At 37.7% G+C, this 12,445-nt stretch overlaps 4 protein-coding genes across 4 annotated transcripts; 2 read left to right on the top strand and 2 right to left on the bottom strand.

Annotated features, from left to right (window-relative positions):
* The first annotated feature begins 238 nt into the window (after positions 1-238).
* On the top strand, positions 239-2,727 carry LOC104766132 (GATA transcription factor 11). The gene is made up of 3 exons (XM_087508148.1): positions 239-589; positions 1,093-1,382; positions 1,703-2,727. Exons 2-3 carry the CDS (start codon positions 1,104-1,106, stop codon positions 2,360-2,362), a joined length of 939 nt encoding a protein of 312 aa, XP_087364274.1. The 5' UTR covers positions 239-589; positions 1,093-1,103; the 3' UTR covers positions 2,363-2,727.
* A 97-nt stretch (positions 2,728-2,824) lies between these two features.
* On the bottom strand, positions 2,825-8,924 carry LOC104766117 (uncharacterized). Its single transcript, XM_087508141.1, has 19 exons — positions 8,365-8,924; positions 7,917-8,020; positions 7,693-7,779; positions 7,465-7,540; positions 7,262-7,336; positions 7,110-7,163; positions 6,892-6,951; positions 6,693-6,809; positions 6,447-6,541; positions 6,140-6,348; positions 5,706-5,803; positions 5,481-5,584; positions 5,229-5,391; positions 4,943-5,065; positions 4,681-4,763; positions 4,267-4,399; positions 4,150-4,179; positions 3,954-4,024; positions 2,825-3,794 (listed from the first exon to the last, which is right to left on the bottom strand). Exons 1-19 carry the CDS (start codon positions 8,401-8,403, stop codon positions 3,107-3,109), a joined length of 2,409 nt encoding a protein of 802 aa, XP_087364267.1. The 5' UTR covers positions 8,404-8,924; the 3' UTR covers positions 2,825-3,106.
* Positions 8,925-9,635: 711 nt separating this feature from the next.
* LOC104766108 (uncharacterized) lies at positions 9,636-10,344 on the bottom strand. The gene has a single exon (XM_010489929.3). The coding sequence runs from the start codon at positions 10,208-10,210 to the stop codon at positions 9,779-9,781; it is 432 nt and encodes a 143-aa protein (XP_010488231.1). The 5' UTR covers positions 10,211-10,344; the 3' UTR covers positions 9,636-9,778.
* A 401-nt stretch (positions 10,345-10,745) lies between these two features.
* Positions 10,746-12,441, top strand: LOC104766099 (DNA polymerase II subunit B3-1). The gene is made up of 4 exons (XM_010489918.3): positions 10,746-11,255; positions 11,720-11,804; positions 11,996-12,037; positions 12,126-12,441. Exons 1-4 carry the CDS (start codon positions 10,827-10,829, stop codon positions 12,197-12,199), a joined length of 630 nt encoding a protein of 209 aa, XP_010488220.2. The 5' UTR covers positions 10,746-10,826; the 3' UTR covers positions 12,200-12,441.
* Positions 12,442-12,445: the final 4 nt, after the last annotated feature.

Raw genomic sequence — 12,445 nt, 5'->3', positions numbered from 1 at the left:
TGAATTTGGATTAAGTTTTAACATGCTTCGGTTAAAATAATTTAATTTCATGGATATGTTAAAATTACTATTCATTAAGTAAAAACGCGTCGATAGAGAGATTTTTATTTCTTTGTTTGCAAATTGTATCACATCCCTCCAATAAAAATATTTGATTTTAAGGATTTTTTCTTTCAAGTTAAGAAATGTTGTGTTTGTGAGATTTTAAATAAAAAAGCAGTTTCCATAATTTTGATTAGAGGTTTTATTATTATCTCAATGGTATATACCACGTACTAAACTTACTTAGTACAAAAAACTTATTCATAAAGAAAAAAAAAATAATAAGAAACTGACGAAGAGACGACACATTGAAAACTCCCATCTACCTTTTCTCTCCCTCCTCCTCCTCTTCTCTTCTCTCTCTCTTTTTTCTCCCTTCACTTTTTTTTTTTTTTTTTTTTAATTATCTCTCTCTCTATTTCCCAAATTCGAACCTGCAAATCCCTAAATCCCCAATTTGAAACCAACTCCAATTCGTCATCGTACGACTCTTCTCTCTCTCTCTCTGCCTTTTCTCTGTGGTGTGATAGTCAGTATATTTACAAAGGTTCGTCTGTCTCTTTTATCTTTCCTCTCTCTCTCTCTCTCTCTCTCTCTCTCTCTCTCTCTCTTTTTCCAGTGTAACGCGTTTTGCCTTATTTTCTTCTGTTTCGGGAAAATGTAGGAAGCAATTTTCTTGTTTTTATTTTTATGTTAATTAATAATTTATCATTGGGAAAACTTTGTGACCGACACTTCGTCTTCTCTCTCTCTGTGGTTTAATTTAATTTCTCAGTGATGACGAACATGTTTCCTTAAATTTTCGCCATTGTATTCGTTTTTGGAAACTTGCCTTTTTTTTTTTTTTTGGTTTTTCCTCTTTTTGTTTTTTGCTTTATATATAGGACTCGCTGCTCTGTGTTTAAGGTCTTTTTTAAGCTCGAATTTGAATGATATAGCTAGTATTGGAACCTTGCATATGCTTTTTTTTTGCCTTGAGTTGGTGAATTTACAATCTGTGATTTTTTTAATACCTTTGTGTGTGTGTTGGGGGGGGGGGGGGGGTTACAGACAGTACTAGTATGGGAAGCATGAATTGGTTGCCTGAGCAAGAGGAGGATTTCAAAGGTATTCTCTCTGATGATTTCTTTGATGATCTCATCAATAACCTTGACTGCCCTCTTGATGATGAAGACATCGATACCACCAATGCCCCTGACGAAGAAGCTCTTGATTGGGTTGCCAAGTTTCAAGACCTTGAGCCTCCTCCCATGGACATGTTCCCCTCTTTGCCTTCTCACCTCACCTCCCTTGCCAAGCCTGCTCGTCTTGGGGTTCATCACTCCGTTCCTCCTTTGGTGGTGAGTTCCTGCTTCCTTCACTTTTGCATACCTATTACTATTTGTTTGTTAGTTAGGGTTCAAATCTTCAATAGCTCTTTTTTTACCCCACCATATCAGAGTAAAAACTAACTAACCAATTCAAACCTGAAAAAGACATCTGCTTAGCTGTTTTTAAATATCACTTTCAGCTGTGTTTATAATCATGATAATAATGAGTAGTATTTCATATCCTTCATGTAGTGAGAGTAAAGCTGTTAATTTCATGAGTTATCTTGAATCATTCATTGAATGTGTTTCTCAATTTTTTAATCGATCTGCGTTTGTTTTCTTTGTTGCAGAAGCAGTCCAATTCTTCTGAAGCCTTGTCCGGCATAAACAGCACCCTCCATCAATCTTCATCGCCTCCTGATATTAAAGTCTCTAAGCTATTTCAGTCTTCAAGTCCGGTGTCAGTTCTTGTCAACAGTTGCGATTCTCTCTCCCCTCAGAACTCCAGGTCTCAGGGATTGGCTTTCCCTGTGAAAGGCATGAGAAGCAAGCGCAAACGCCCCACAACAATGAGATTAAACTACCTTTTCCCCTTTGATGAACCCAAAAAGCCCGAGAAGTTGACTCCGGGCGGATCTGGATCCGAGAGTTACTATTCCTCCGAGCAACATGCCAAGAAGAAACGCAAGATTCAGCTGACAACAACCCACACAGTGTCTTCCAGTTTTGAGGCAAGTAACTCGGACGGGATTGTCAGGAAGTGCACTCATTGTGAGACAACCAAGACCCCGCAGTGGAGGGAAGGACCTAATGGACCAAAGACCCTCTGCAACGCTTGCGGGGTCAGGTTCAGATCTGGTCGTCTTGTTCCAGAATACCGACCTGCCTCAAGCCCGACCTTCATCCCATCTGTGCATTCAAACTCACACAGGAAGATCATAGAGATGAGAAGGAAGGACGACAACCAGTTTGATACCAGCATGATGCACGCGGTGATATCCGGAGCTTAAAGACAACAAGGCAGGGCAGTTTTAAGTTTGGTCTCTGATCCGCAGAAATGGCAACTCAGTGGAGGAAGAAGATGATGGTATAAAAAGTAGGGGTTAGTGACTGTTTTCAAATCTGATGAAGAGAGTTTAGGGGTTTAGTTCAAGTTAGGGATATTAAATAGTGTTGTTTCATTATGTGTTTTATGTGCTCTCTCCCATTTTGCGAGCTCTATGTTTGCAGAAGGAGGTGTTTGGCTGTCATTTGTGTATCAGAGGAAGACAGGTGAAAGCCAATGTTTGCTTTTTTTTTCTTTTCTTTTCTTTCTTTAGCTCTTTTAAAGAACCCTATTCTTTTATTCTTCAATGCCATAATCTTTTTATTTCCACTCTTTGTTATTTACACTGTATTTTGCATCAAGTAAAAAAGTTGCAATGAAATAAATTGCCCATATTCAAGCACGAGATGTTGAAAAATGAGAAGTCTTAAGGAATAAATATATGATTGATGTTCATCAAGCGAAACTAAACTGCAAGAGTATATAAATATAGCTTAAAGACGGACAACTTCGTGGTAGGCAAAGTAAATGAAGAGCACATACAACTTCCTCTAGCTGACAACAAAAGCCTAAATGTAAATGATACTAGAGAAATGGAGAAAAACAGGCTTTTTTCACAAAGACAAAGACTCTTACACCAAATATCAACTAAAAACAAGTTTTGTTTCATTACTCACACAAAATCACACTGTACAAGGTGCTGACTTTTTCACTCCAAAACTCCAACTTCTTGATCCACTTTCCAGTAGTTGTTATCGTTGAACTCTTTCTCTCCTCCTGAACTTTCCTCCGGCTTTGGGTCCTCAGCCATCTCCTTGTTCCTCTTCATCGCTCCAGCTTCCCCTACTATCCCTTCTTTTATCGCTTGCTCCATCGCATGCTCTGCCCCTTCTGCTTCCACTCCCACAAACTCCACGTCCTTCTCAAACAACGATCTGTCTGTCCCGTTTGGAATATTGGATTCGGTTTTGACCTCAGGCATTGGTATGTCAAGGTTCATTATGTTCTTGCTGTCATCATCATCATCATCGATAAATGGGTTCAGACCAGTGCCACTCACTTGCATGTCAGATGATTCTCCCCACCCAACCCATTCGGGTGGCTGTTCAGCAAAAGCTTCTTCAGCTTTCTCTGAGGTGTTGAAGTCGAAGAAACCCAGAGGACTCTCCATATGGAAATTAGTTTCAGTTGTGTTCAATGCGATGTCTTTTGTGTTTCCATTTAAGTCATCTTCTTCTTCTCCAACCACAACTTCGTCATCGTCACTACTGCTAGTGTTGGTATTAAAGGTTCTGTTCAGTTCCATGTCCTCTATCGTCTTCGACCCCGCTGTGCCAGAGGGTGTGCTGCCGAATCTGTCGTCTTGGAATGTAAACCAATTCGAATTTGTAAACAAGCTGCGGCAAAGTACCAAAGAAGATTGAAGTCATTATTTACAGAGATTGTCATAATTCTTTTTCGGCGAAGTGAGATGACATAATTCTATCACCAAAATACAGTAATAGTAAGGACATGTGGACACCAGTACCAGTAGAAAAAATAAAAGATAAACTCACCTTCCTTGATCATCCCCGAGTCTTAATGATGAAATTACTACTTCAGCGGATTCATCATCGAAGTAAACATCCTGTATGTATAAAATGCATTCCAATTTTCAATAGCAAAAACTGTTATTAGCGTACATTCCCCAAATGTATCATAGTGAGATAGAAGATGTCAATATTTTCAAAAGAGAATGTTTGCAAGACTTACATCATCGTCTCTATCAAGAGCATTGTTCTCCTGACCAAGACAAATAAAAAGATGATTAATTCAGTGCCAGTTAAATCAATCATAAAAGAAGAAAAAAACAATAGGATGAGAATATACCTCTTCATTGTCATCGTTTCCATAGATTTTGTATCTAAATGCTTGACTTAAGTTATTGGCCAGAGCTGCAACATCATAATCCCGGTCTTCCTCATCACTATCTCTTGTCCTATCTTGTACGGTAGTTGGGCGCCTACGTGTAACAGTGAGTTTATGAAATTTATAACCAAGACTAGTGAAGATAAAATCCAAAACCCAGGACCAGCTCATGATGCACTCACTGAGTGGTCGTCATGAGAAGAAATAATATTTGACTAACTACGATACCATCAGTCATCAGTGCAGAATCATGTTTATGGGTTTTTTCGAAGAGGAACAAGGATCACATGAATATTTACATCCACAATCAGCATGATGTAGTAGGCTGACCATTTAAATGATTACTAGATGATTAGTGAGAAGAATTTAACGTACCCGCATCCCCATCTGTTGACATTTTCAACGGTGTTGCGCTCCTGCAGAACACTACCTTGCCACTCGTTCCATTCACTGTTTTCCTAAAGATTTGGGAGTGAACAAAGCCCAGTCAGAAAACAACGTAATTTTCGTGAGAGTGCTGGGACCACTTACCATAAGACTCAATTACTGGTTTTACATTCTTTATGCGTGTAAAGTGACAAAAAAAACGGCAGAAGAAAAACTACACAGCAGGAGACTGTAGACATTTTATACCAACCTGAAGGTATGTCTTTATCTGGCCATTGCTGTTACTCAACTGACTAATTTTATTTGATATTCTTGTGATATGCCCAACATACCCAACGCGAGGGGGTTTCTTCCCGGTGGCGGCAAAAGTGGGCTACCTCACACAAAGGAAAAAAGAAAATGCCAGAGAACAGTTGTTTAGCTAATTTACTTGGAGCAATGAGTCAATGGATTTAACTTGGAGCTGCCTTAAGATGACACTATGTCATATCTTGATGATCAATTAAAACCTTTGCGAACATAGCAAATGGTAATACCTGGCTATCACCTGAGAGGTTTGAGTCCCTGTCTGAAGAGAGGAATTTGCCAATCAGATTGCATTCTCGAAGAATATGGTTAACCATCACATCACTCTTGTTTTCCAAACAAGAAAGTATTATACTCTCTACTTGATGATGCAGAGCGTTATTGTATGGGTACCTTCACATGGTGACAGTATTCGATTATTTAAGATCGAGTTGAAATAACAACACAGAGAGATCAAGAATTTGAAGTTTAGCAAAACTTACTCGAAAAACAGATCAAGGGTTCTTTTGATAGTTCCTGAACTAACCAACTCGTTTTGTGCAGCTTCACTTCCAGTTTTTAACAAAACTGCAATGAACTCCACAATCTGAAACAAAGACAATAGGATAATTGACTCCATTTAAGCATAGTGTACATATATTAAAAGCACCATTGGTAATCTAAAACCTATAATCTCTTCCTACAAATGCTCAGTTTTTGGACCGGACCTTTAGACGATGCTTTCCAAGAGGAGGCCTAAGTTCACCATATGTTGTCGGCAATACTGTGCTGTCAGATGCTACAGTAAGAAGCATAAGCAAGTCGCCTGCAGAAAATATACTGATCATTTAAGGCCACTGAATACATAAACCCTGATTTGAAATACCTGTATGACATAGACCTACATATCCCAGATATGTTACATAAGCATTCCAAAATTTATAGAATTAATGCAAAACCAAAATAGATCAGACACAATAAAGAGCGGGAAGATCAAACAAGACGTGCGGGTAAATAGTAAATACACTAGGTGTCCTCACAAATAGAAAGTAATATCATGGTTGACTATTGTCCGTTTGGGCAATTAGAATTTGTTCATCCAACAAAAAACAGGCAGCAAAATAATAATTTGTTGGTCAGCATGGAGGAGGATCCAACTTACTGAGTTTGGGCAGCATGGCACTTATAGTTTCCGGGGAAACTGGGACAGGAGACTCGAACATATGTTGGCCTCTATAAGAATTGAACATAGAAGACGACGAAGCAGATCTCCTCGGATCCAACAGAGAGGTGCATACTGAAAGTGAATGAACTAGACTCGATTTTGAATGTGAGTCTTCAAGAGCATGACCAAATATCCTAGCAACGTAGCTGCGAAAACAGGGATAAAGTTTTGCTGACATTTGACACACTTCTGAATCAATTTACCAAAGCAATAGGAATCTATCATGGAAGAAAAATGTACATACCCAGGGCTAGAGAGTTGTGTAGCTAAAGCTGACGGTGCATTCCGAGCTATAGCACATAATGTCTCTGCTGCATTAGCCTGAACCTCCGGAGGACTCTGATTCAAGTTATAACAGATCAGTATGAAATGATTGAAGAAACTAGTAATATCAGATAAGATATCCTAGATTTACACCATCTACAGACATCAAACAGAAAGCCAAGTGTGTCTTTCTTTGGGATGATTATAGAAAAGCTTTACCACTTACAGATGGTTTCAGTTTATCCACAATCATTTCAAGTAAATTGCTATCGGCCAACCATTGCATCACATCCAGAAAGTTGGGATAGACATGATCATCAGCCCCGACCAGGCGAACCAAAACCTAGACAATGTCATAAATATCATAGCATAAATGATCTCTGAAGCCACACCAATTTGCAGCGAGTCTAAGACAAACCAATTACCTCCATAATGGATGTTATCCCAATCAAATCAACCAACTGGCAGAAAACATTTTGATGCCCCTGTAATTATCAAAAGTTAATTTGAGAACTGTAGCCAGTGTAGGTATCTCACACAATAAATACATAAAACTTCAACTAATTTGTCTGTAGTAAATGCCAGCAATTTGATTGAAGAACAAAGTCATATCAAACTCTTTTAACTATATGTTATAACTTACTTTTACATAATTCATAAGCGCTGCAGTCTTTCTGATCATAAGGCAAACGACAACCTGAACCAAACAAAGAGAAGTAAGGATCACTTACTAGAGCCTTGAAATGAAGCCATGAGTCTGGGTACAAAAAAAAAAAAAAAAACTTCCGGAAGTACCTTGCTGAAATAGCCTGCCAGCAATGCACTATGAGGACGATTTGGTTCCAGAAAGGAAAAAAGCAAGTCCATCAGCTGCAAGATAAAAATAAGCGAACAAATGAGATCTAGGGTAACAATAAAACATTTTCCAAACGCACAAAAATGAAAAGTATAAACTGGTATATGAAGAAAAGGTAATATGACAAATGAAAATAAAATACCTCTTCGTCCTCCACCAAAGTTTTTAGAATAACATCAATTTCACATGTAAAGATTTCACAAGAGATGAATGGAAACCTATAAGAAGAAGAAGAACAAGAAGAAACTATCTTTAGGTAGAGAGAAAAAGCATTTGCAGAACCATGCAAAATAAACGCGGATAAGAGAGAAAAGGGGGAAAAAAATGGTTAGACAAGGTAATTCCAGTTAGAATCAAGGAAGCAAATTACTTGAAAGCCCGTTTACTATCAGCATCCTGTGGAGGTTCTACAACAATGTACCGCAATAATTGCTCCACTTGAGCTTTATCCCTTAGACTGCAAACATTAAATACACAATCAATATAGTATTCCAAGAAAATGCGAATGAGAATATGGGACACTATATGGTTTAAACATCCAACAAGGGGTTTATCTGGTTCTATGAACACAATGATTAAAAAAACAAAGCTTACAAGTTAATGAGCCGGCTATTCAAAGCCTTGCATTCTTGAATAATCTCTTCCTCATCAAGAAGCTCTTCCAACGTGAAATTCTCTTTGTCTAAAATTGTCTCCACCTATGTTTCGTAACAATAATGAAAGACAAAAAAAATCAGTACATGAACACAATTCCAAACTTTCATTGAATTGGTGGCAAGTAATATTCTCGAGAACTATAACGCCTACAACCGGAGATATTGAAGAAGAGAGCAGAACGCATCACAGCAGTTAAGACTTAAGAGGCACGAATTACTCAAAGAAATTGAAATCTAAGTGAACTTTTCTATATGAACTTAACGGATAGAAACTCAATTGATTATCTGTTAAACCATCCAATTACGTCTAACCTACTTCAAAAGCATATCTATAAGTTTTTCCTGTGAATGACTCAGAGAGAGAAATAAGAAGGGTTCAAACTCACAGGAGATGACGCAGAAAGAGATGTGAGCTTCCAGAACATGGTGGCGAGGGAGGAGTGGAGATGCGAAGCTTCGCCGTAGCTGGAAACAAAAAAAAAAAAAAAAAACAAAACAAAGGAGAACTTGGCTAGATCCGCCAAAAAGACCTAACCTAGAATCTAGGTAAACGCTTCTTCGCGGTGTACGAGTAGCGAATTCAGCTCGAAAACCCTAATCGATCAGTCAAGATAGAGGGATTGAGAGAGAGAGATCCTAAGATGATGGAAGCGGAGAGAGAGATTTGGAGATCGGAAGGTCGAAATTTTTGAAAATTCGAGGCCTAAAATTTGCATAAAGAAGGGGAAAAGGTTAAAAAAAATGGTTTCCCTTTTATTTTTATTATTTTTCTTTGATTGATATAGTATAAAAAAAGTTGTGCTTATTTATATTTTAAATAAAATCTCCAATTTCTTTACAGTTTTGTGTCGCTAATTTCAGACTAGTGATTATATATTTCTTCGTTTGTGTCTGGTTGATGATTCATGACGATGGTGATGATAGTATCATTATGTCATCTGTATTTAATACTTCAATTGAGTGATTGTGATATATATGGTGAACACAGAGATGGGATACTTGCGTCATCAGCAGCTTGTTACTTGTGAAGTTGTGATAAAGATCACAAAGAGTTGGCGAAATTTGTGTTAATATTTACAAAGGGATGATTAATAATAATAGTAGTAATAAGCAGTCGATTTTGTTGATAAAGAATGCAAATGATTGTCTTTAGTAGATGAATGCTGTTTAATACAAAGTTATGTTGACGACAAAAAAAAAAAAAAAAAAAAAAAAAAAAGATGAATGCTGTTTATAATCAAAAAAAACATATAAAGGACAAAAATTGGTTGAAGTGTCAAACTAAACAACAAATATTTGAGTGAACTCCATAGATTGTTTATTCTAATTTTTTTGAAAGCCTTTGAATATGTTTAACTGTTTAGTTCTCGCATTATCTTTACAAAATTTATGTCAAACAGACGGAAGATGAACAATGGTGACGATTTGTTAGCTAATATAAAACAACAACAACAACAAACAAAAAAAGAAGAAGATGAAACTCTCTTTAGATTCAGAAAAAAAAATTGGAAGTTGAAAATTTTGGGATCAAGATTAAAAACAATTGTCAATCTGACTGTATCCCCTAATTTATGTTTTTAATAGTTGATACTAAAATTCATTGATTCATTTTTAAAAAAATGCACATTAAACAAACAAATTACTTGACAAAACAAAAGATCCAAATGGAAACCTATAATGATATTTTTATTTTTTCCACAACAGCTTCATCAAAGAGAGAAAAAACAGAGAAGCCTTTAATTCAAACGTGGTTTAAACTTTAAAGTGCACACTGATGGTGGAATATAATACACTAATGGATCAACAACGCCAACTCTTGGAATGGGTAGTAGTCGGAGAAGAAGATCCAACAACTTTATCAACCAGCTTTCTTAATCCCTTCTTCTTCTTCGGTGTTTTCTTCTCGGTCTTCTCGTCTGATCTCTTCCTCTCTTCTTCAATCTCTTCCTCAAACTGCGAACACAGCTTAAGAACTTGCTCCTCTACATTGTTAAGTCTCTCCAGCAATGTTCCTTTCCGCTCAGTCTCCTCCATGACTTGCTCCATCGAACGGCACTGTACCTTCCCTATGCTCCTTGGTGACGAAAAGTCCACTGACGATGGCTGAGTCCCACTAGATGGAGTTGATGGGCTCGAGCTTCTCGGCGAGCTTCCTTTCATCTCCTCTAGCTTCCTCACCATGAAGTCAATACGATCCAATCTTGAAAGGATTGGTTCTTCCACAATAGCCATATTACTATAAGTACTAACAAACAAACGACAACGTGTTGTTTCACAGCTTTGATTGTGTGCGCGTCGGAATAGTTAAAGACAGTAATGTGTCGAAAGCGAAACTCGTTTTCTCTGTTTAATAGAGCAACTGGAGAAACAAGATGTACGCCACATTTAATATTGCAGAGAGGAGATCATGGAGTCTCACACGTGTTGTAGATAACACGTGGTGGTTCCAGGTCGTGGACACCTCTTCTCTGCCTCATACGTCCAACATTACCCATTCTTTCTTATCTAATCCCAAAAAATCTCTTTAGATTATATGTCGGAAACGGGATAATGTTGTTGGGGGGTTTTTGCATTAAAACCCTTTATCTAATCCGGAAAATATATAATTTTCTTCTCGCTTTTATGTTAGAAGATGCATGTGACATCCATATTAATATTAAACATAAAAAATATTCAAATGACGTTGCCTCATATGGGCCAGTAGATTATAATAAAATGGGCCTAGAAGACTCAAATATATAAAGCCCATAAAAGAATCCGTCGATTTATTCAGGCAAAAGTGTGGAAACCATACATACATACACATATACTGTAGTTGCAGACTGGTATAGTTCTGAAAAAACAATTAATGGTGTCGTCGAAGAAACCCAAGGAGAAGAAGGCGAAGAGCCATGCCGTCAATAAAACTGGTGGTCGGAGTACACGCAGCTCCGGTTCCAGAACGAAGAAGGCATCGAATAAGGTTAACATTGTGAAAAAGGAGCCGGAGATTCACGAGATCTCGGACTCTTCGAGCAGTGATTCTGTGGAAGAAGAAGCAATCAGAAGTGATGCGCCGAAGAAGAAAAGTAATGGCGCCGTGAGCAAAGGCCGTAACGGAAAGAGAGGAGAAGTAATTCCGACGAAGACGAGTAAAAATCGAGAGGAGGACGACGGAGGTGTGGAAGATGCAAAGATGTTTAGGTTTCCGATGAATCGGATTCGACGGATCATGAGAAGCGACAATTCTGCTCCTCAGATTATGCAGGATGCTGTATTTCTTGTCAACAAAGCCACGGTATTGTTACAATCAATAGATGTACAGCCTGAGGAACTTGATTCCATACATGTTTTTGGTGAATTTGGGAAGTATCAATCGCTAATCAGTGTTAGTTGGGCATGATAATCTAGCAAATTGCTACAGTAACGTTACTTGCTTCATCTCCATGTGTTTTTTATTAAGTGAGTTTAGATGGAAACGAAGTTACTTACTTGATTGTCATAGGATTAGCTTTTACCGTGGCTGGAGAATGAATCCTTGTGATAGATATTATGGAATCTGAATTGTATGATATAGGTTCTCCATAACTTGATAGCTTAACTGAAGACTGCGCTTTGGATATCTCGGTATCTTTTGATCAAAACTTGAGAGATGAATGTTTTAATTTTCATGTATTGCCTTTCTTCCTCTTTGATTTCATGCTGTGTTATACAGTTTATTGCGCTTACATTATTACATTTGTCTGGTTTTTGTGATTGAAGGAAATGTTCATTGAGCGGTTTTCCGAAGAAGCATATGAAAGTTCTGTCCAGGACAAAAAGAAATTTATCCACTACAAACACCTCTGTAAGCTCTAATCTCTCATCCCTGTTTGTTTATTATATCTAGAATCTGAACTAATGGCTTCTGCACAAGGGTCAGTCCAGTCTTAGAAAGAGTTTAGATAATGAGTTAATCCGTTCTTATTCGTTGCGATACTAACATAACAGATGATGAGTATCTTTTTCACCGATTTGTATCTACTCTTTCTTTGGCAGCATCCGTAGTGAGTAACGACGAGAGATACGAGTTCCTTGCGGGTATTTAAAATCCTCCCAAGTACTCTCGTTTATTGAACTCCTTGTATTCAGTGTAACTTAATGTAACGTGTAAAAATGTTGAACGCAGAGTATGTTCCTGAGAAACTAAAAGCAGAGGTCGCCTTGGAGGAATGGGAAAAAGGCATGACAGATGCAGGCTGAAATGAATCCAACCATCGAACTGAATCGTTTGGCTTAAAAAATTTGTGTCCTGGCCTGGTTTATTGGTTCCAGCTGCCCCAGTATATTCACCTTTCTTTAATAGCCCCTAATGAGATTGCACATATTTGATCTAGAATGTATACATTTTTTTTTTTCTTTTATTGGTACAAGTTTTGTAAGAGTTGTCGGAATTATAATATTTTTCGTTTCGTATTATAGTTTGACACAATTACTCTTACAAATCAG

Source organism: Camelina sativa, chromosome 3, assembly GCF_030686135.1.
Source record: "Camelina sativa cultivar CO46 ecotype springtype chromosome 3, ASM3068613v1".
Taxonomy (NCBI): domain Eukaryota; kingdom Viridiplantae; phylum Streptophyta; class Magnoliopsida; order Brassicales; family Brassicaceae; genus Camelina; species Camelina sativa.
This window is presented reverse-complemented; position numbering and strand designations above follow the sequence as displayed.